The following is a 23,989-nucleotide window of genomic DNA, read 5'->3' as shown; positions in this document are numbered from 1 at the left end:
TCTCTTGTTTGATTTTTTAACTTAGAAAATCTTGACTTCAGAACCCTTGTATTCCTTTATAATAGTGTTGTAACCATCTGTACCCAAGTGTACCCTTTGTAACCCCTGTACCCTATGCTTCAGCTTTCTTGTTTGATTTTTTAACTTAGAAAAAAAACTAGACTTCTAAACCCTTGTATCCCTTTATAATAGTGTTGTAACCATCTGTACCCAAGTGTACCCTTTGTAACCCCTGTACCCTATGCTTCAGCTCTCTTGTTTGATTTTTTAACTTAGAAAATCTTGACTTCAGAACCCTTGTATTCCTTTATAATAGTGTTGTAACCATCTGTGCCCAAGTGTACCCTTTGTAACCCCTGTACCCTATGCTTCAGCTCTCTTGTTTGATTTTTTAACTTAGAAAATCTTGACTTCAGAACCCTTGTATTCCTTTATAATAGTGTTGTAACAATCTGTACCCAAGTGTACCCTTTGTAACCCCTGTACCCTGTGCTTCAGCTCTCTTGTTTGATTTTTTAACTTAGAAAATCTTGACTTCAGAACCCTTGTATCCCTTTATAATAGTGTTGTAACCATCTGTACCCAAGTGTACACTTTGTAACCCCTGTACCCTATGCTTCAGCTCTCTTGTTTGATTTTTTAACCTAGGAAATCTTGACTTCAGAACCCTTGTATTCCTTTATAATAGTGTTGTAACCATCTGTACCCAAGTGTACCCTTTGTAACCCCTGTACCCTGTGCTTCAGCTCTCTTGCTTCAGAACCCTTGTATCCCTTCATAATAGTGTTGTAACCATCTGTACCCAAGTGTACCCTTTGTAACCCCCTGTACCCTGTGCTTCAGCTCTCTTGTTTGATTTTTTAACTTAGAATAAACTAGACTTCAGAACCCTTGTATTCCTTTATAATAGTGTTGTAACCATCTGTACCCAAGTGTACCCTCTGTAACCCCTAGCTGTACTATGTCCTTAAGCTCTCTTGTTTGATTTTTTAACTTAGAAAAAACTAGACTTCTAAACCCTTGTATCCCTTTATAATAGTGTTGTAACCATCTGTACCCAAGTGTACCCTTTGTAACCCCTGTACCCTGTGCTTCAGCTCTCTTGTTGATTTTTTAACTTAGAAAATCTTGACTTCAGAACCCTTGTTTCCCTTTATAATAGTGTTGTAACCATCTGTGCCCAAGTGTACCCTTTGTAACCCCTGTACCCTATGCTTCAGCTCTCTTGTTTGATTTTTTAACTTAGAAAATCTTGACTTCAGAACCCTTGTATTCCTTTATAATAGTGTTGTAACCATCTGTACCCAAGTGTACCCTTTGTAACCCCTGTACCCTATGCTTCAGCTTTCTTGTTTGATTTTTTAACTTAGAAAAAAAACTAGACTTCTAAACCCTTGTATCCCTTTATAATAGTGTTGTAACCATCTGTACCCAAGTGTACCCTTTGTAACCCCTGTACCCTATGCTTCAGCTCTCTTGTTTGATTTTTTAACTTAGAAAATCTTGACTTCAGAACCCTTGTATTCCTTTATAATAGTGTTGTAACCATCTGTACCCAAGTGTACCCTTTGTAACCCCTGTACCCTATGCTTCAGCTCTCTTGTTTGATTTTTTAACTTAGAAAATCTTGACTTCAGAACCCTTGTATTCCTTTATAATAGTGTTGTAACAATCTGTACCCAAGTGTACCCTTTGTAACCCCTGTACCCTGTGCTTCAGCTCTCTTGTTTGATTTTTTAACTTAGAAAATCTTGACTTCAGAACCCTTGTATCCCTTTATAATAGTGTTGTAACCATCTGTACCCAAGTGTACACTTTGTAACCCCTGTACCCTATGCTTCAGCTCTCTTGTTTGATTTTTTAACTTAGGAAATCTTGACTTCAGAACCCTTGTATTCCTTTATAATAGTGTTGTAACCATCTGTACCCAAGTGTACCCTTTGTAACCCCTGTACCCTATGCTTCAGCTCTCTTGTTTGATTTTTTAACTTAGAAAATCTTGACTTCAGAACCCTTGTATTCCTTTATAATAGTGTTGTAACAATCTGTACCCAAGTGTACCCTTTGTAACCCCTGTACCCTGTGCTTCAGCTCTCTTGTTTGATTTTTTAACTTAGAAAATCTTGACTTCAGAACCCTTGTATCCCTTTATAATAGTGTTGTAACCATCTGTACCCAAGTGTACCCTTTGTAACCCCTGTACCCTGTGCTTCAGCTCTCTTGCTTCAGAACCCTTGTATCCCTTTATAATAGTGTTGTAACCATCTGTACCCAAGTGTACCCTTTGTAACCCCTGTACCCTGTGCTTCAGCTCTCTTGCTTCAGAACCCTTGTATCCCTTTATAATAGTGTTGTAACCATCTGTACCCAAGTGTACCCTTTGTAACCCCTGTACCCTGTGCTTCAGCTCTCTTGTTTGATTTTTTTAACTTAGAAAAACTAGACTTCTAAACCCTTGTATCCCTTTATAATAGTGTTGTAACCATCTGTACCCAAGTGTACCCTTTGTAACCCCTGTACCCTGTGCTTCAGCTCTCTTGTTTGATTTTTTAACTTAGAATAAACTAGACTTCTAAACCCTTGTATCCCTTCATAATAGTGTTGTAACCATCTGTACCCAAGTGTACCCTTTGTAACCCCCTGCACCCTGTGCTTCAGCTCTCTTGTTTGATTTTTTAACTTAGAATAAACTAGACTTCTAAACCCTTGTATCCCTTTATAATAGTGTTGTAACCATCTGTACCCAAGTGTACCCTTTGTAACCCCTGTACCCTGTGCTTCAGCTCTCTTGTTGATTTTTTAACTTAGAAAATCTTGACTTCAGAACCCTTGTTTCCCTTTATAATAGTGTTGTAACCATCTGTGCCCAAGTGTACCCTTTGTAACCCCTGTACCCTATGCTTCAGCTCTCTTGTTTGATTTTTTAACTTAGAAAATCTTGACTTCAGAACCTTTGTATTCCTTTATAATAGTGTTGTAACCATCTGTACCCAAGTGTACCCTTTGTAACCCCTGTACCCTATGCTTCAGCTTTCTTGTTTGATTTTTTAACTTAGAAAAAAAACTAGACTTCTAAACCCTTGTATCCCTTTATAATAGTGTTGTAACCATCTGTACCCAAGTGTACACTTTGTAACCCCTGTACCCTATGCTTCAGCTCTCTTGTTTGATTTTTTAACTTAGAAAATCTTGACTTCAGAACCCTTGTATCCCTTCATAATAGTGTTGTAACCATCTGTGCCCAAGTGTACCCTTTGTAACCCCTGTACCCTGTCCTTAAGCTCTCTTGTTTGATTTTTTAACTTAGAAAAAAACTAGACTTCAGAACCCTTGTATCCCTTTCTAATAGTGTTGTAACCAACTGTATCCAAGAGTACCCTTTGTAACCCGTGTACCCTCTGCTTCAGCTTTGTTTTTATAATTTAGTTTACATAAGCACTACAGAATATCTACTTTCATTTTCAATAGGAATATATAGTGTACCCTTTTTGTAACCTTTTGTCCATACATTTCATAAGGATGTACCCTAGGGTACAAAAGTATCGCCTAAAAACGCAGTACCAATTTCTTGCCATATCTACATTCCTGTGATTTTACAAAATGTTCTAAAGAAAAAATAAGATTATCTTCACTGTAAAGGATGGACAGACTACTGTTGTTTCCGGAAATAGATCGAATATGGCAGAAGGTGAACTAAATTCGGAACAAATTTCATGCTTCATATTTTTTTTATATCATTTATTATTTTAGAGTCTTTGTATTTTGTATTGTTTACTGATTTAAAAACGTTATATTTATGATAAATACTTTTATTTTCTTTTTTGACGTATCTTTTTTAACCCGGAAAATATATTCGAATTTTAAAAAGTTCACTATTTCCGGAAATAATTTATGATGGATGAAAACTCAGAAAAGAAGACGTAAAGTGATAACTGTGATTTTACGCTACACCGTGCACGTGTTTTATTTAAAGAGACCAATAAGAGTAAGTATTTGTATCTTCTTTTCTTTAAGACGCATGTGTTATCCGAAGATAGAGGATCATTAATACGCAGAGAATTTCGCTTGTAATGAAATTTACGCGAGTGTTTATATGTGAAACGGATGAATGGACGAGTGTTATTCTAGTTTCCTCGATTGTCAGATTTGTCATTTTATTTTATTTTCCCTGTTTTCACGGAAAATGTGCTGAAGTAAATAAATGCAGAAATTTTAACCGTAATGTATTTTTCTTTACCATAAAATGAAACATTGGACCTTAATGGGCTATAATTTCATAGTTTATTGCTATGGAAATGTAGCTGGCAGGCAAGGACGATTCAGGTGACAGTCCATTCGGTCATAAATGATGAATTATTCTGAACATATTACTGAAATTATAATTTGTCATTTTCCTAAATATTGCAGCGGGATATAGCCCTTCCACCACCTTTAAAACAACATCAGATAATTTTGGAATTGTTTTCCAATGAAATATAAATAAATATTCAAGTTTTATATTTATCAAACCATTTTAGTTAGATTAGATACAATATACAACTTGAAAGAAACAAGTGTTGACATTTTTTAAATTTTGTTTTGGGAATTTACAATATAAATTCTGGCTATTGTCCATTGCTCCATCCATGCAAGGAAGTTGATGTAATTTGAACTTATTTCTTGAGATTATCTGAGTGTAACCTATAAATTGATTCAGAAAATGCATAACATCATTATATTAATGACAGCAAGCAACAGAAAATTATGAAAAATGATGGATCCATTTCTGACTGGGCAGCCATTTTCATGATGTAAAAACCCCTTAGACTTTGAATATGCTTCCGTGTTGAACATGTTGAAATACTGTCATACCACAGGCACTTGATTCGTATACGGGGCACCCATACTTATTTTTACCACAAGGTACCTAACTCATTAGTCAATTTCAGGCACCCCCCTTCAAGCTCGTATTTTGTTAATATATCAATCATTAACCTACTTTAAAATGACATCGTTCACTTTGAGAGACTTTTTTCTTGTCATTTCAGACGTCTCTGATCGAACCTCTTTATTGTAAACTACTCATTTATTCCTCAAAAATTACCTTGATACATAATAAGACTTAAGATGGGACATGTACAGCTTCAGGTTGGGGTTATAAATGAAGGATAAAACCAGAGACCTCAGAATGGAATATGCAGAATCAGAAGTTTTTTAGATTTTTTAACTTTCTAGTGATTTCATTTGCCCCCTCCCCCATTTCACTTCACAATTGTATGTAAAACTTGTGGGGGCAGTTTTTCCTTTTCACAACCTGTATGTTCTTAAAGCTCTTTTCATAATGCAGTGGTGTATGTTCTTTAAGCTCTTTTCATAATGCAGTGCGTATGCCCTGACATCGTAGCTGATTGGTTGTGAGGCATCAAAGCTAAGCTATTGTGATTGAAAATTGTAAATGTGGATTTGAACAAAAAATTTTTGAATAACTTCAGCAATTTTAGTCAGTGTCATTATGGTATATTCACTTTTGTTATCTATAGGTAAAATTTTCTTATACCAGGGCTCGACATTAACTTTTTTTCCTACTTGTCTATTCGGACAAGTGACCAAGACATTTACTTGTCCAAACTTCAACTTCACTTGTCCGAAAAAAATTTCAATAAAGATCTAATACTGTCAACTTGAAAACTAAAATGAATTCCATTACATGTGCTTCATTGATTCATGATGTTATTGATAAATACAACAAACACATAACACAAAATTTTATCTAGACTTTCTGTCCTAACAACAACATAAATGGACTGTCAACATAAAACAGAATCCAATCTTCGTAAATTCCATGCCTTTATAGTAGTATGCAATTAGTGAACTTCGATCCTGATTGAGTGTGAACTCAACTACATAGTGATCCATATCGGGATGGAAGTTTGGTATTATGTACTTACTGCTTCCATCTTTGAACTACCGGTAAACGTTGAACAGTCATTCTTTTTATTATTTAAAGACTTCTTTACATTAAAATGCACTTGTCCAATCGGACAAGTACCCAGCAATATTCACTTGTCCGTATTTTTTTTACACTGGTACCGGACAAGCGGACAAGCATTAATGTGGAGCCCTGTATACACTCTAGTGAAGGGGAAGGAGAGTTTTGAAGTGATTTTGTTATTTTCACAGTGAAAATATCAATTTTATTCACAAGATAAATTTACTGAATTTCACTGTTGAATTTGTTGGAAATATCATAAAAAGCTTTCTACATTGAATCTCAGTTCAGTGGTATAAAAGCTTTAGCTTGGTCATTAGAGCTATTGACTAATGTGCCAGAGGTACCGAGTTCCTTTCCAAGCAAGGACATATATACATAACTCTGTATAAACAAAGTATAGTAGAAATCCTGCAGTAAGCATTGTATAAACAAAGTATAGTAGAAATCCTGCAGTAAGCATTACAAGTATAAACAAAGTATAGTAGAAATCCTGCAGTAAGCATTGTATAAACAAAGTATAGTAGAAATCCTGCAGTAAGCATTATATAAGAAGACAGATAGAATGCAAAGCCAGTTTTAGTGATGTTAGTAAGACTAATAAACTTGTTAGCAGAGCTGTTGTTAGCACACTCTCATCTAAATAAAAAGATCAGATCTGGCATATGTATTTAGTATTTTATGACTTATACCAGTGAATTTGTTCTGTGCTTGATAAGATGACCTATTTTTAATCTTCAATGAAAAACTAGATGAAACCCAGCACAAGTGTGGCCATGCAATCAAATTTTTCATCACTGTCAATCAAACGATTCAAGTATACCCAAATTTCTATGTTTCACGTCAGCTCAGCTTTTATGAAAAAAGGAGAGAAAATTTTTGTCTTTTAATTAAATCAATTTACAGTAATTACTAGATGTGAGCCAAATTTATGTGTACTGGTAGTTCATTGACATTACTTTATACATGTATGGATGTAGTGTAAAATATAAGAGGAGTAAGCATGAGCTTTGGTGCATTTCTGAGTTTATTTGCAAAAATGATTCATTTGTAAGTATAGAAGAGTGCATTTTATACTCATCTCTTCTAACGGTCAGTACTTATTATCAAATGAAATGAGATGAGACTGCATGATCATGTGCTTTACACAATTATTGCTTATTAATCATGTTAATTAACCGAGAGTGTGGATATTGGCCTCTTTCAGGTAATATCTCCAAAGTCACGGTCATTCTTGATTCATGTCTATTCATGTCTATATCCTATGATACTATCAATTTTTACAACATTTTCAAAAGTGAAATACTGTAAATGTATCCATTTGATATTTTCTTAGAAGTGTTATTTTCACTGTGAAAGTAACAAGTGTTATTTTCACTGAAAATTTGGAAGAACACCCTTTTTCCATTTATGAAGAATATGCTGAATAAAAAAGTCCCTGCAGATAGTGAGAGTGAATAAACCATATTGACACTGACTAAAACTAGTGATGGGAATCGGTAAGAATTTTATAATCGATGATCCGGCTACTGTAACTAACTAATTATCAATTATAATCGGACATTTACAAAGTCTGTCAGTTTAGTTTATGAAATGGTAAGAATGGGTGAATAACTATTTTCTATGGTGGTCCATCTGGTTCTTTGTTCATTTTGTAGAATTCAGAGTACGTCCATACCCGGGAACGAGCGTTGTTACCCGAGTATGAAGACAATCATCTGTTCGTCTGCACTATTACGATACTCAGATAAGTTCATAGATAAGTCGCGGCTGGTAGATTCAGCTTAAAAACTATTATGCTTGTAAAATAAAAAAATTATGAACCCGATTAATTGGAATAAAAATTTTGTAATCGAGTGCTTGGATTATGCCAGCAATCGACTGATTTTCGATTATAATCGATGATTGGAACACCACAAACTAAAACTGCCATTTTTTTCCCATATAAGTATGATAAACATATGCAATCAAATATTTTCATTGTGCTATAGGGTCTAAAGTTGTTTTCTTTGTTAACTGTTCATTTCTGTAGGCTACAGACACAGTCCAGATGGCTATCAAATAGGCTGTACTGAAAAAAAAAATCGAATTGAATGCAGTTCCTGTAAGCCTCTGCCTGTTCTGTCCAAGTGATCACTATTTCATTACCTAGGAGAATTAATCTGCAATTATTTATATGTTTCCTTTTTGGGGGGGGGGGGAGGATCCATTAATTTACTGATTATCTGAGTCACTTCCCATCATATGATGAACAACCAAGTTTACTTCCATTGAATCAACAACAAATTTTTGTATGTTTTAGAAAATAATACATATGTTTTTGTGTAGAAAAAAAAGTGCAAAGCACATGAATTCTTGAATTAATTGCTGCTATCAGATTTTAATCTATGGAATATCATGACATTTTGATAGTCATTAGAAAATGTAAGAACTTACTGATTCAGCCTGTAAACATGTTGTTATGCGAATGTTTTGAATGTTAATGATGTGCCCTGCAGTTCTACAGATATCTAAGATCTCTGAAATGGCCGTTTAAAAGTGCAAGTAACTGTCATCTACATGTTTTTCTATGTTTATTGTCTTAATAGCATCTAAATTGGATCTCAACAGCTAGCATGGTTAAATCAACTTCTTAAGAGTTGAATGACTCATTGAGAGGGACTGCTTCTATATTATGTTTCACAATTTGTCTAACACAGAATGATGTACTACAATTTTGAATGATCGTGATGATGCAGAGTTTCCAATATATCACATTCTGGGGGATATATTAGAATTGTGGAGAATATAAACAGCTGTTTTAATATTCAGTGGATTATACTTGTACTGGAAATGTAAGCTACCTTGACTTTATATCATAACTGCCTCGGATCTGACTTTTCTACACCTGTCCTGTGTTAAGGTTCATTGTAATTATATGTTTTACACCTGCCCTGTGTTAAGGTTCATTGTAATAATAAGTTTTGCTGATCATCACTTGTTTATCTGAACAAGGTTTGTTTACCCTTTGTCACACTGACATAATATGGATATGTAAACAACTTAATACTACAGATCAATGAAGAATAGGAAAACTAGATCTTGTCAATGAATGTTTCATAATGTGTATGAATAGTTTCCTGTTAACTTTAGTTTGGCCAGGAAACTTGCTTTTGAGAATTGGAGATTGAACAGAAAGTGTTCCTCTATTGTATCGTAATTTGATCAACTCGTGGTATAAACAATAATTTCTGATTTTTGATGTAATTAAAAAATGGTAAGTGTTGCTTTTTTTATCAGCTGGAGATTGATGGGTGGGGTGGGTATTTGGTGTGGAGGAATTTTTCTTATTTATTTTATATAGGGTTATGACTTTTTTTATACATGTATTAGTTTATTTGCGAATGGCTATGGTCCTGTCATATGTCTGTAACCTTGTTAAGTTCTTGTCATATGTTCAACAGAATTTTTTTTTGAGAAATAATAAAAAAAAAAAACTGTACAGTCATTAGTTCTAGTTATTAGTTTACAAGGTATGTAAACATTTACATTTACAGAAATGGCTTTATGGGAGATAAGTTCTTTTAAAAGATATCTCTAAAAGATAAAGATAAAAATAAAGTGTGTGAGTCTATACAGGGACATTCATACATCTCTGGTCACTGTGGTGTATAGAAGAAATAATGCTTGTATAAAAGTTTGAAGTACAATGTAACACAAGACAACCTGGTTATCAATGGGTCATGTTTATATGCTGGCATTTTACATCAGTGAATTGTCGTGTAACAGTTATAGTAGGGATATTTATTGTGTCAAAAAGAAGAAATGTTTGTGTACAACTCAGAACAACGAAGAAATTAAAGGGACATAATGTGTCAATAAATGTCCACCCACTGAAACAAGTAAATCCCAGTAATATACAACTTATAACAGAAAGAGAACTATTTAACAAAAAATGTTCTGGAGATTATATCCATATCTGATTCATCTCTTGTCTACTCATTTAGAAATTTATAGGTAGGAAGTTGGTAGTATTTTTCAAAGGGGCCCGTATTACTGAGAAAAGGGTCACAGCACATTTATACATGTATATAAGTACTTTAGTATCTTAATATGCAGCCAGGACTAAGTTCCTGCCATTGTAGATTGTGCTCTGTAGATACTGGTATTTCCTTATAGGGAAAGCCTGTACTTTAAGATAACAGTTAATGTAAGCATATTGAAAATGTAACATTCAATGATTTCACAGCCTTCATTCAAGGTATGGCCTTATATAAACTAAATTATTAATATTTATCTTAAAGAGGTATCTTAAATGATACGGATTGAATATTGTAAGTAGACCACTGCAAGATAGTTGAAACTTCAATGAAAAAAATTATTGTTTTTATTCTTAAAGACAGTGAGACAGTGTCTTTTAACATGTCTTTTATTATTATGTAGAAGGTTGAGTGTTGCAGAGTCTTTGTACTCTTTGTTCTTCATAGGAAGTATTTATTTAAGACATTTTATATTCATTCTCTTCAAGGCATAATGGAACATTTGGGAAGTCTGATAACAGGAAAGCCCTGATCAACTCAGGAAATCTGTAACCCTTTGGATATGTTTACATGAGGAAGTACAATCCATACTATGTCAAATACTGTTTTGTTTTTATAAACTGGAAAGGCATGGCAGTGAGAGAGGAGGGTTAAAGCTCCCCCCGTAATCTCCAGACCAGGATTGTGTCCCGAGGTCTCGGTGTCAGCGATGGAGGAGGAGGATAGCAGGGAATGGCTGTATGACCTCCTCAGCGAAGTACAACTCGGACAGTTCTTCTCCAAGTTACGAGATGACCTACAGGTTACACAGTAAGTGGAGGCTGCTAAGTTATAAATGCATTTACTTAATGAGAGCATTGTGTCCAGGGTGTATACAGATTGTACTCAGTAATGTGAAAGAAGTGAACAATTTGTATGCTTCATTAAGTGATTCTGTATCCAAGCATTAATTTTCTCATAGTTTCCTTGTTGTATATATATACTTCTTGTATAAATGATGTATGTTGACTCCAGGAGAGTAACCCTTTGAACAAGGAATAAATTTTGTGAATTAGTATGGGGATTAAAGTTTTCTCTAGATGTTTTGAAATGAGAAGATATATAGAGCCTTTGTTCACAATCACGAATAGCCAATTTTGTTGGTTTAATCTGAACGACCATTTAAAGATCTGTCTTTGATTTAAGTTGTTTTCAGATATCATAAAAAGGACCATAATTGTGTTAATATATATGACAAAAGTTAATATTAGTTTACTGGGTAATAAGGCAAATCAAGGACATTAAACTATCTTTTTTTTTTTAGACATAGAAAACCGTTTATGTCATAAGTACCTGAAATCATTTCTTGATTTCTTGAATTATTGAATAATAGTAAATAAAGGGTTTTAATGAAAGAATTAAGGTAATAGAAAGATTTTGGTTTTAATATGGTCAATTTTAAAAAAGAAATTCTTTCAAAATATGTCAGCTTGGATAGGGAATGTATTGTGAAAGGTATACCAGAGTACTTGTTGAACAGTATATGCTGAGTTCAATAACGGAATAAGCTATTTAGTTACTGATACTGCAGAAATGCTTCTTTATGGCTGGTCTTAGTTGAATGAATGTTGAAAATACACACCGTGTTTTAATGTGTGGCCCAGGGGTATTAGACAGTATATTAGGTAGTCTGGAATTACCGCAGATTAATCACCAAATCAGGTGTAAACTTGGCCTACCAATCCTAAGTGTGGGTGGATATAGGTAAAAAAGGTAATGTAGGTAGCAGGGATAGACACCTGTGTTTGTAAACAGACATTAAGTATGTACAGTTACATCATCATTTTGCACTCTGAAGAATTAAAGGTCTGGTATTTTATTTATAAACAATGGATGGATAAAAAGAATTAATGATCGAGCTAGTTGAGTGATCTGCCATATTTGGAGATGCCAGATTTTAAACAGGTGCTTTCTGTTCTTAGTTAAGAGTATTACAGAAATGACTTTTGACTGTATGTGATTGTGTTTGTTGGACACAGGTGTGTAATATCTAGAGGATAGTTCCTGTGAATTCAGTGTTCATTGGTAATTATACAGGTATTGTATGATAGCTGCCTGCTGTTACCTTTAATTGACACCTTCCTCTAGCATCAAGTAATCTTGCCAGGTAATGTACCAAAAAATCAAGAGAAAAAGAGGTTGCCTATGAAAATTCCCAGCAAGAAAGGAGAGTTCAGGTATTATGTAACACTTGGACCGAAAACCTGACTCCTTGTATTTTTGCCAAAGTCAGTATACCCTGGCATTAATAGAGTTATAGTTCATTTAATCTTGCATCATAAAATGAAAATTTAATTGCTCTTAAGGGCTTAAGATTAGTAGATATCAGATACTCCACTCCTCTGGTCAGATTTCAAGGTTTAGATAGAGGGTTTCCTTTGGGCCTGTTATGAACTGATTTAAGATTATTCTAGTGAGAGTCAAGACAAGAGGTCTAAGTGCTACAGAAGTGTGGACACTATACAACTACTAGCAACAACTGTATTTTGTTGATCATTAAATTTCAGACTCTCTCACTTTGAGTATGTCAAGACAGAAGACTTGGAGAAGATCGGTATGGGAAAACCAGCCATCCGACGTTTGCTCGACGCAGTCAAGAAAAAGAGAGCCAGTAAAAAACCGAAAATACTAGACAAAGTAAGGATTCCTCTTATAGATTGGTTAATATATGACTTTTGAAATGGAACCCAAAGAAAATGCAGACAAAGAATACTTTTCTGTTTCATCATAATGTTTCATGTCAGTGGGCAATATATATATATATATATATATATATATATATATATATATATATATATATATATATATATATATATATATATATATATATATATATATATATATATATATATATATATACCTGTGTTTTAGAATTTACCTGCGAATAGATACAGTACTATGAAAAACCTCTGTCTATATTCATGTTAATTTGAATTAGTGTGTTGACATTTATGATGACCATTCTTTTACAGATTCTATCTTTATGATGACCGTTCTTTTTACAGATTCTGTCTTTATGATGACCATTCTTTTACAGATTCTGTCTTTATGATGACCATTCTTTTACAGATTCTGTCTTTATGATGACCATTCTTTTTACAGATTCTATCAGGAACAGCTAAGAGGATGACAGAGGATGCAACAAAATCTTCTTCCTCCTCCTCATTTCCACAACACTATGGAGAACAGTCATTAACTTGCCTCATTGATAAAAAACAGCTAATGTTGTGGGGAAAATTGGGTAATGGATCATTTGGCGTGGTACGGGAGGGTGAATGGACCACCCCTAGTGGTCGTAAGGTAGGCCATTTATTTGGCTTTTTGATCCTTTGGGCTCCATTCATCAGATAAGTGATGGAGGGTTCATGTGATTCAGGTCTCTCGAGATCGAGGTCTATGGTAACAGTCAGTGTCAGATCTATCAAGGTCAATGAGAAAGTTGACCGTATATTTGTTTGACACGTTTTTCGAAGGCTCTGTATTTCCTGTCATTATTTTCTTACAATGACTAGCTATAGCTTACAATGATAAAATCCATGTCACATTAAATGCAAGAAAAATCACAAACATGGTACAGAAATTCTCAAGTGGGTTTCACAATATACTTTTTAAGTATGCTTTCTATTGTAAAGTGACTTAATTGTATGTATTTTGAAATGTTGTAATTGACATACATTAAAGCCTATTGAGTTAGATGAGACATTGAGAAGTGTATTTGTAAGATAATTGAGATAAAATCACTGTTTCTAGACTCCTAATCTCTTACTTTTTGAGATATACTTAAATCAGGAAATAAGTATATTATTTTCATGAGACAAGTTGTCTAAGTATCAGAGTGCAGATAACATCATAAAGCAAGATTTAAAATGTAAATATATATGCAATATTTACATTATTTTACAGAAGAAGGTAGCTGTGAAGGTGTTACGAGCCGATGCCCTCGCTCAGTCTGGAGCGTTTGAGGACTTTGTTAAGGAAGTGAATGCGATGCATAGTCTCAATCATCCGAACCTAATACAGCTTTATGGCATTGTCCTATCCTCACCACTGATGATGGTATGATTAAGAGTTTGACAACAATGTGTCATATTTCTGAAATACTCATGTTTTACACGTAGCTCCACTTTTAATATTTTATTCTGTTCAGAATCTTCATTTATAATTTTAATCTGTTTAGAATACATTAATGCTTGCATTTTATGTGATTTGTAAGGAAATATTATGAAAAGGATATTGATTACAAATGGTGAACTTAAAATTCTGCTTGCATTTCCCATTTTCATATACATGTAAATTAATTACTCTGTGTTTATAGACTTCCTAGGTTGTTTATGTAGTATTGTTTGATATCAACGAAATAATCAATATAAATTTTGATTGAATAAGATTAGCATTGAGGTTTTTCTGGTCAAAAATAATATATTAATTGTGGCAGACATTCTTATTCACTTTATTACATACATGTGGTTTGGAATAGAATAAAAAAAGACATTGAAAGGTCTGTATGGCATCTAAACAAATTTTTGTGGAAGTTAAGAAGATCAAATTCTTTATTTTACAGCCTGTTTACAAGTGTAAAAGAAATTGCTTTCCATTAGCAGTTTTAAGTTGAAATAAAATCTGAAAAGTTTGCAAAACATATATGAAAGTGAAACCAAAATTAAAGCGGTATAGGCACATCTGTCAATACTGTAACTTTTTACCCAGTAAATCTACTGGCTTTAACATGACATAAACTTTATTATGAAAAAAAGATTCAAATGTTGTCATAGACCTTATTGTAATTTTTCTGCTTTTCCTAACACAGTACTTAATGTATACCTGTATTTAACAGGTGACAGAGCTAGCCCCTGGAGGGTCTTTATTGGAACACCTAAGGAAAGAGCAGACAACTCTCCTAATATCTACCATGTGTGATCTCGCCATACAGATAGCCAATGGAATGAGTTACTTAGAATCCAAGCACTTCATCCACAGAGATCTGGCCTGTCGTAATGTTCTTCTGGCTTCACCACAGAAAGTATGAGAAATATAAAGTAAAGTCTTGTTTTTTGAGTAAAGTAATGACATAACGTACTTGTACTTTTATGTGAAGAAGTATTTTCCCCCATTATTACTAGTATTGGCAACATGAAATTTTCATCATAACTGATACTAGAAGTTTTTTAATTCAAAGTTGGAGCAAATTACATGGTAATTGATTACTTTAAAATATAATCCAACAGATGCACAATAATTTGTTTTGACTATGTAATATGTGTGTATATTTTCTCTGTATCTGCAGGTTAAGATAGGGGACTTTGGATTAATGCGAGCTTTGTCACATCAAGAGGACCATTATACAATGTCAGAAACAAAGAAAGTCCCATTTGCCTGGTACACATAGCTTATCTATACATTTCAAAATTTAACATTGTCTTACAAATGTTTTGAATTTTCTTACCAAGTGATAATTTTTTTCACTGCATATTATGATTGAAATAATTTGTGAGTACTGGAAATAGAATTGGTTGCATATTTTGCTTAGGCTTGCATATTTGTAAGATTCATAATCTATCTTTATCAACAGTTAAGAAGATATTTATACATTTTTAAAATTGATTTTTTAATAAATGATTTGTAATTGAGTCATCTGAAATGTAAATATTTTGAAAATTTTCAAAAATCCATCTTGTTATTTGAACTTCTGTTTAAAGTGCCAATATTTTGTTGTAGGTGTGCACCAGAGAGCCTGAAAATCCGTAAATTTTCCCACGCTAGTGACACTTGGATGTTTGGAGTGACATTATGGGAGATGTTTACGTATGGCTCTGAACCTTGGATGGGTTACAATGGTTCCCAGGTAATTTTCTTTGAAAGACCTCACTCCCTTTGACAATTTTCAGTGGCTACTCTTTGCATCATATTTCAAGGGAAACTTTTTTTAAAAAATTCATTGTAAATTCTCACCCTTTTTGCTCCCCAGAAATCAAAACATTATTTATTTAAATGATAGAGTCTAATTTATTTGATTTGTGTTGTAGATCTTACAAATGATAGAGGAAGGACAGAGACTCCCTAAGCCTGACTATTGTCCAGCTGATATATTTACTCTTATGTCCCAGTGCTGGGCCCTCAAACCTCAAGACAGGCCAACTTTTCAGGCTCTTAAGGACTTTCTGTGCGAGGTAGGCATTATGTACAGTTTTCGTAGATGTCTTTATCATTCATTGAAAAAACTTTACAAACTTTTACCAATCATGAAATTTGCTTTCATTTTACCAATAAAAGTTATTAGTTTGTCTATGTTGTGATTTTAAAAAACACACATATTTGATTCAGTTCAAAACAATCAACAATATAACATTCAAGTTTGAATGCCAGTGTTAATCTGTCAAATTGAATTTTCATTATAGATGAGGGCACAAGACGTTAAAGTTATTACAGAATTTGTAGAAAAGGATCATTTAGAGATATCAGAGGGTGATATGGTCACAGTTATAGACGGAAGGTATGCAATGTAGTTTAATTTACAAAACTTTACTGACCTACATGTACTCTGACTCGATCAGTGATTATCACATGCATATTTGAATTTTCTGTGTAGACCTGATTGTTACTGGTGGAAAGGTCAGAACAAGAGGACGTGTGAGGTGGGGACATTCCCTCGCCACTGCGTGGACCCCCAGCGCAAACTAGCAGGTCAGATACACAGACTCGTATCAGAGTTTTCCTTTGTAAAACTGTTTCATATAAAGAAATGTCATCTTTGATAGATTTTTTGCTAGAAAGAAACCTCATTCACAGTTTCAAATAATCAAGAATAATTAGCTGCTTATTGCATATTAGTAGTTATTTACACAATACTGGTATGATGTTGTACAGGAAATGACATTAGTCAGCCATTGAAAAATAGTTTCATTCACACTGGTCATGGGGATCCAGGTGGGAAATCCTGGGGTGATCCAGCCTCTATTGATGAGTGAGTATCACTGTAAGGCCATTTTTATACAATAACAGATTTCTTTTTGGAATACTCAAATCTTCTTAATTTTTTTTTTTATTTGTAAGATTTTTTTTTATCTCAAAAGACACTATTACAAATTTGAACAGAAATTCAAATACGAGGGTTAATCCAAACGTAATGTCACAACCGCTATAAAATCTTTAATAATCGAAAGTTTTTAACAAAACTTTATCTACTAATACCTCTAACTGTTTTGAATTTTTCCCTAAATTTTCATTTGGATATATACAATACTTCATAAAATATTAAAATAAATACAATGTTGGGTCTCATCTGTCACCGCACAGCAAGAATGTACCGAGGTCGTTATGGCATTTCTCTTCGACACTCATTTGGAATCTGATAATACATAAGATTTATGTATAATGGAATAAATTTAGAAATAACATTTGGACAAAGTTCAAATAATTTTAATTCTACAATTCAAAACAAGACAGTCTATAGCAAAATGGTAGTTAAGATTATTAAAAAGAAGCAAGTGAGAGGTTAAAAAGATATGAGGATGAATTGAAAATAGGTGCCGAAAAGTAACGTCATAATGACATCGGTAACATTCTTGCCTTGTGGCAATATACTAAACCCAACGTGTTTATCTTAATATTTTAAAAAGTATTTTATATAATTGAAAGAAATTTTCAGGCAAAAAGCAAAATAGAAAGAGGTATTAGTATGTCAAACTTTGTTATTTAAGATTTTATAGCATTTGTGGCATTATTTTGGATCAACCCTTGTACATTTCAATGCTTTGAAATTTCAGTTCTTTATTTTTTGGACCCTACATCAAGATGTAGGTACCCGACAGTATTAGAGGGAGAAACCAATACATTTTAATTGAATATTGCAGCCAACCATGGCTTTGCTTTCTCTACCTTCTCATATTGTTATACTGTACTGTCTTCCAGCCACTGTTGAGAATTGACAACACCAATTTTAACCTTTCATGAATTTATTAAGCAATCATATCACAATAGTACAATGCACAAAATGTTGGATGGAAATGGCCGCAAATTTTGTAGGAGTCAAGGGAGACAACTAGGATACCATAAACAAATGGGCAAACTAGTGGCCTCGCTTAGATGCAAGTGCCATGGAACCCCATGCCTGACACACATGGTGGCTAGGCACACAAGCTGCACAGCTTTTTCACCCTGTCTCTGGCTTGCTACCTGGTTTAGAACTTTTACACCAACCAACCTGTAGTCTCTCCTCCTTTTATAGAGGTAGAGGGAGTCTGAGCACTAAAATGCTGCAGACCCCAAGCAATTTACACTTATTCCACACATATCCTTAATGGCATTTAACTTCCATGTTAACACACAGCCATGAGACACCCCTCACGCTTTGATGCAGATGGGCAGAGGGTAGAGTTTTAATATTGTCCTTCTCAGAATTAGTGATGTACAACTGTTTTACAGGGTTTACTTACGAAATCCAATGGAACCACCAGATCTGCACAAACCTAACATGGTTTCTAAACAGCTCAAGAAAAGTTAGTATATAATGTCTACATATACTTAGATTGATATAAACCAGCTTGATTCAGTACTCTACATTCAGATCTGTATTACTGATGATTGATTATTTTGCCCTCATTGTGTTTAAAGAAGATAAAGTAAGATTAAAGTTCCAACCACTGAAAATAATGTACGCAGAAGAAATGGACAGCAGGATGTGAAAATGTTCTCTCTTTTTTTCTCAGATCAGCTGACACAAAGCTTAAGTGCCAGGCAGCAATTTAGTTACTCTAAGTTTGTCAATGAAGTGGACCATGACCTTCCAGAGAGAAAATACCCCTCAACCTTACCAAAGTCTGTAGCTGTTGTAGGAGCCACTCCAAATCCTCAGAGAGAAGAGAAATCAGCAAATAATACTGAAGAGAGTCTTCTTATTGACTTCAGTGATGAGTCAGAACTCTGTACTGCTCTGAAAAAGCCAGTACCAAATACGCTGAGTTTATTTGATACACTGACATCATCTGATAATTGTGCTCAGTTGGACCAACCATTGATTCAGGATTCTAATGCACCAGTAGACCCATTTGACACGAGGTTCTCACTGAGGTCCACATACAGCTTGAAACCCTCCCCAATTCCAATAACCCCTCAGACTGTGAATCAAAATAGTGTAATGTCTACAGAGAGAGACAAACAAAATAACATTGTCACTCAAAGCTTTAGTTTGCCTTTACCTGAGAAAACTCATCCCAACAGACCTCCAGAGTCGGAGTCATTTGAAGCTAAGAGGAGTCAGATAGAAGAACAATTAGGCAATAATCCATTACATCAGTGCAGAACTAATGAACTTAATGTAGGAACTTATGTCACAGGAAGTCAAGTTCATGTGAAGAACAATTTACACCAGGATGACAAAAATGTGTATTCTAAAGTGAACAAGAAAACTACTGAAAAAGCTTTTGATTGGCTAAATGATGCAATGACTGATTTTGGAGTTTCAAAGGAAAAGCACTACAGCAATGTTGCACCATTGTATGATGAGGTTCCTAACGAAGAAGAACCTCATTCATCACAGGACAGATTACATAAAACTAAGAACTCATTGAACTACAGTAGTCGGCCATTGTATGATGAGGTACCAGACGAGACAAATATAAATGATATCAAAAGTTTACAATCTCCCTCTTTCTCCAGCAATGTTAAAGTGTCCTCATCAGATGATGGATTATTTAAGATAAATAACTCCCTCAACCAAAACAGTGGTCCATTGTATGATGAAGTACCAAACGAGATGGATACAAATGACGTTAAAAACGTCTGCAATGTTACCATGCCAACCAGTTCAAGTGCTAATCAAAATTATGCTCCGCCTAGTGCTACATCTGATGATGAATTTGACTTTTTTGATTCAGACTTTGATGATGAGGAAGAAGAAGAAGAGGGCGCTGTTGTAGGAGCTACAGCCCGTCTCATGAAATCTGAAAACCTGGAAAAACCCCCTCCATTGCCTCCTAGAGATTATCTTTCAAACAGTTTGGATTCTAGAAGAGATGCTTTAAAAAAGAAGAATGAAAAAGCTAGAATCTTTCCTGTTCTTCAGGATGGTAAACAAATAAGCTCTACTCACTATTTTTTGATCCCACCAAAGGGATGTGATAATAATCGTACAAACACTGCTGCTGTTCGACCTTTCTCTGTAGATGGAAATCAACTTGATCATAGGAAACAGAGACCACATACAATGTCTGAATATCAGAATGTATCTGATGTTGAGATATCAAATAGCAAACAAATAAATAAAACTCAATTTGAAAATGGGGACAGAATGTCCTGGTCTGGAATGACTGGGTTGAAACCCATTGGGAGAATATCCAATGATTTAGGCAAATCCAAAACTAATAATAGAACAGTGCCCCGTTCTATCCCAAACTCTACTAAGTCAGTGGAACCCAATTTTATGTCGTCATCTCCCAGGGATAAAGTACTGCTGGTTCAGAATAGTGTAATAGGAGTGACTGATGAAGAATGCCATGCAGCATTGTGTCAGACAGCATGGGACGAAAAAGAGGCTATGAAATACCTGAAAACAGAGCAGCTCTTTCGACTTGGTCTGACATCGCGAGAGGACTGTGAACGACTTTTACAAGCATTGAATTGGAACTTAGAGCTGGCAAGCTCAGTACTGCTGGATGAATTCCGAAGTAGGAGAAAATCGGTCGAGTCAACAGTTTAACATTGTGCCACAATATATATTCATAGTCAGCCATCTTATTTATTGCCAGTCATGTTTAGTGTTTAGAAATTATATAAATTTATTATTTATACATGTCATATTTTTTTTTTATCAGAGCATGACTCGATGAGATGTTTTAGAACTCAGAATTTACATAACTCAGATAAATTTTTTAGGGATTTTTTTTTATATGAAAGGACATCCCAGTACATGATTTTTGTTATGCAATAAATAAAGGAAAAAAGAAATGAACTTACAGAAAAGAAAAATATGCTTAACCAAGAAGTAAAATTTGAGTAAGAATGCAAATAGTGATACCTGAATATACATATATATCTTAAGTGGATACAATAACTTTAAAAATGTACACATGCAGAAGTTTTTTGTTAATTTTTTTTTCACCTGAATACCAAAGATAATGTTTTTTGTGCCCATATATCATTAACTACATGTATAATTAACTAGGATTTGATACTTTAATTCTGGTTGATTAGTTTTCATACCCTCAGAATGAATTTATTTTATAAATATCGTTCATTTTTAGTTGTGTTTTTTAATAATTTATCATTTGTGTTATTTTCTTTTTATTGAAAATAGATCAAACAAATCACATCAACCTGACATTCTATTACTGTAACCTGTACAAAGTGCTCATGTACCTAGCTGAAACTGCTTTTTTTTTCTTTTTTGGCAATTAGACAGACTGCTAAATTTTTACCTGAGTCACTAAGATGACCTATTACTATGGTGTCTTCTTTCTGTATTTTTGATAAAATGGTTATCCCTGTCCTTCTTTATGGGTTGGAGATACAGGATTTTGAAAATGTAAACATTATTGAGGAAAATTGAGCTCAAATTTTGTAAACTTAACATTTAATCTTAAAGTGTGTAACATTTTGAGTTTCCTCTCTGAAATAACTGAACAAGTTTCATCCTAATTTTATACTGTATCTGATTCTAAAACTTTTGAATTTCAAGGTCACAGTTTGTTTTTTCTTCACACTTTCATTAAGAGGCAAAGTGTTTGCATGATTATAATGAGCAGTTAGCTTACTAACAAAATTGTGGTCCTAGGTCCATGTTTAAAGTTGTTAGGTCCAGGGTGGGGCAAAATTGATTATAAATTGAAAATGTATATCTTAAAATTTATTTGCTCCTGAGAATCAAACCAACTAGTTAGCTTCGTGCAGTGTTATAATGAAGAAAAATCCTGGACTAGTAAAATTCATGCCACTGGTCCAGAGTTCAAGTCCCAGGTGAGGCAAAGTTGCTCATAACTTAGGAAAGTCATGATACTTGGGTGACCTCTTGAAACCTTGTATCTCCATGTCACCAATCTCTTCTACACATTAAACTTCACTATCTTTATGTCTTACCACAAATGCCCATGGTACAATCACCTCGCAGCATCACTACACAAAGTTTGTAGAGTCACATTTATGAAGGATTAGTCCTTTGTACTTAATGTTGTATATTTTTGAAAAATAATTTAAATTTATGTGATATTGTTAAAAATTGATATTATGAGGAAGTATATTTTGACAGTTTCTGCTCTTTAAGGATTTTAATTATTATCTCTGCCATGTTTTTATCAACTTTAATGTCAAATACGCGGCCAGTGATAATCTACAAATCAATATGTAGACATACCACAGAATAATAAAACTGAAAAATTATGGACTACCTGATTTTTTAGCATTGTTCACAAGTTTGTATGACATTCATTTTTGTAACAATTTATCTCAATATAGTTTTGCATTGCAAGGGAATTCACTCCATGCAGGGTAAATTATGGTACCTAATACAAATTCATTGCCTTTTGGTACAACTTAGAACATGTATTTATTTTTAAAAGAAAATATTATTTCACTGAAGAATTGCAGAAATATTACAATATTAAGCCCTCAAGCAAAAGAAAAAAAAGGTTTGGAGTGTGAAAGGAATTACCTTTCCATGTGTCACAGCTTTAGAATGAACAATGCAGGAGTGGATCCAGAGTGTGTGTGTGTGTGTGGGGGGGGGGGGGGGTCCTGAGTTATTTGATTTATAAAATTTAAATACATTTGTATCATTTAATCTATACAATATTTGTCTGCACCACAGGTTCTTTGGGGATGCACCCCCCCTCCCCCCGGTTTTCCATTTTTCTTTTAAATCTTGGATCGACAAACCTTTTTTTTTCTATTTTTGTTTTCTAATATGCACTATATGTTATCGATAATGTAATCCTTTTGTTTCAATAAGCTGTTATTAAAATATCATTTTCGACTACATAAAGAGAGCTCTCTTTTTATGTATCGGTCGAAAATGATATATTTAAAAACAGCTTATTGAAACTAAAGAATTACATTATCGATAACATATAGTGCATATTAGAATACGAAAATAAGAAAAAAGGTGTGTCGATCCAAGATTTAAAAGGAAAAAACAATTGGAAAAGGGGGAGGGGGTCCATCCCCCAAATGCCTGTGGTCTGTACCACAGTTACGTATTGCAGAAATTTTAGCAGCTCACATTTGACACAACGATTGCTCGTGAGCAAAAACGCTACAAATACATGTACGTGAACCAAGGTCATGCGAGCAAGGCGTCTGTCACGGGGTTCTATACCCAGGACAAGGTCACAAAGATGTAAAAATTTCTAGTTAGGCTGTAACTAAAAACAGATATTAGAGTTTAAACAGGCTCAAAAGTAGGTTATAACCAAATTCTATCGATGAACGCAAGTTCTATAAATTAGGCCCATTTTAAGACTTGGTAATGTTAAATTGTCTTTCTTTTGTATTTTTAGCTCACCTCGACGAAGTCGAGATGAGCTTATGCTATACCCCCGGCGTCGGCGTCGGTGTCGGCGTCGGCGTCGGCGTTAGCGTCGGCGTCCCAGGTTAAAGTTTTAGGAGCAAGTCCCATTCCCAAGTAACTATAAGCCCTACCTGGACCAAACTTGCATGGATGATGCATCTAGGGATGGACACTACCAAACTTGCTTCGGATGCTGGATCTGACCTAGATTTTCCAGATGAGTGACCAGGTTAAAGTTTTAGGAACAGGTCCATTCCTTAGTAACTATAAGCCCTACCTGGATCAAACTTGCATTGATGATGCATCTAGGGATGGACACTACCACACTTGCTTCGGATGCTGGATCTGACCTAGATTATCCGGATGAGTGACCAGGTTAAAGTTTTAGGAGCAGGTCCATTCCCAAGTAACTATAAGCCCTACCTTGACCAAACTTGCATGGATGATGCATCTAGGGATGGACACTAC

At 34.3% G+C, this 23,989-nt stretch overlaps 1 protein-coding gene across 1 annotated transcript; it reads left to right on the top strand.

Moving 5' to 3' along the window:
- Positions 1-10,486: 10,486 nt before the first annotated feature.
- Positions 10,487-20,810, top strand: LOC133197672 (activated CDC42 kinase 1-like). The gene is made up of 13 exons (XM_061333800.1): positions 10,487-10,797; positions 12,534-12,663; positions 13,129-13,326; positions 13,930-14,082; positions 14,861-15,046; positions 15,311-15,402; positions 15,742-15,868; positions 16,050-16,193; positions 16,422-16,516; positions 16,613-16,707; positions 16,891-16,987; positions 18,448-18,521; positions 18,732-20,810. The coding sequence occupies exons 1-13, from the start codon at positions 10,697-10,699 to the stop codon at positions 20,717-20,719; spliced, it is 3,480 nt and encodes a 1,159-aa protein (XP_061189784.1). The 5' UTR covers positions 10,487-10,696; the 3' UTR covers positions 20,720-20,810.
- The last annotated feature ends 3,179 nt before the right edge of the window (positions 20,811-23,989 follow it).

The sequence above is a fragment of the Saccostrea echinata genome, unplaced genomic scaffold (assembly GCF_033153115.1).
Source record: "Saccostrea echinata isolate AGI-Se365-2 ecotype Australia unplaced genomic scaffold, CSIRO_AGI_Sech_v1 ptg000030l, whole genome shotgun sequence".
NCBI classification, from domain to species: domain Eukaryota; kingdom Metazoa; phylum Mollusca; class Bivalvia; order Ostreida; family Ostreidae; genus Saccostrea; species Saccostrea echinata.
Note: the sequence above shows the minus strand (reverse complement) of the source record. Positions and strands in the feature narration are given on the sequence as shown.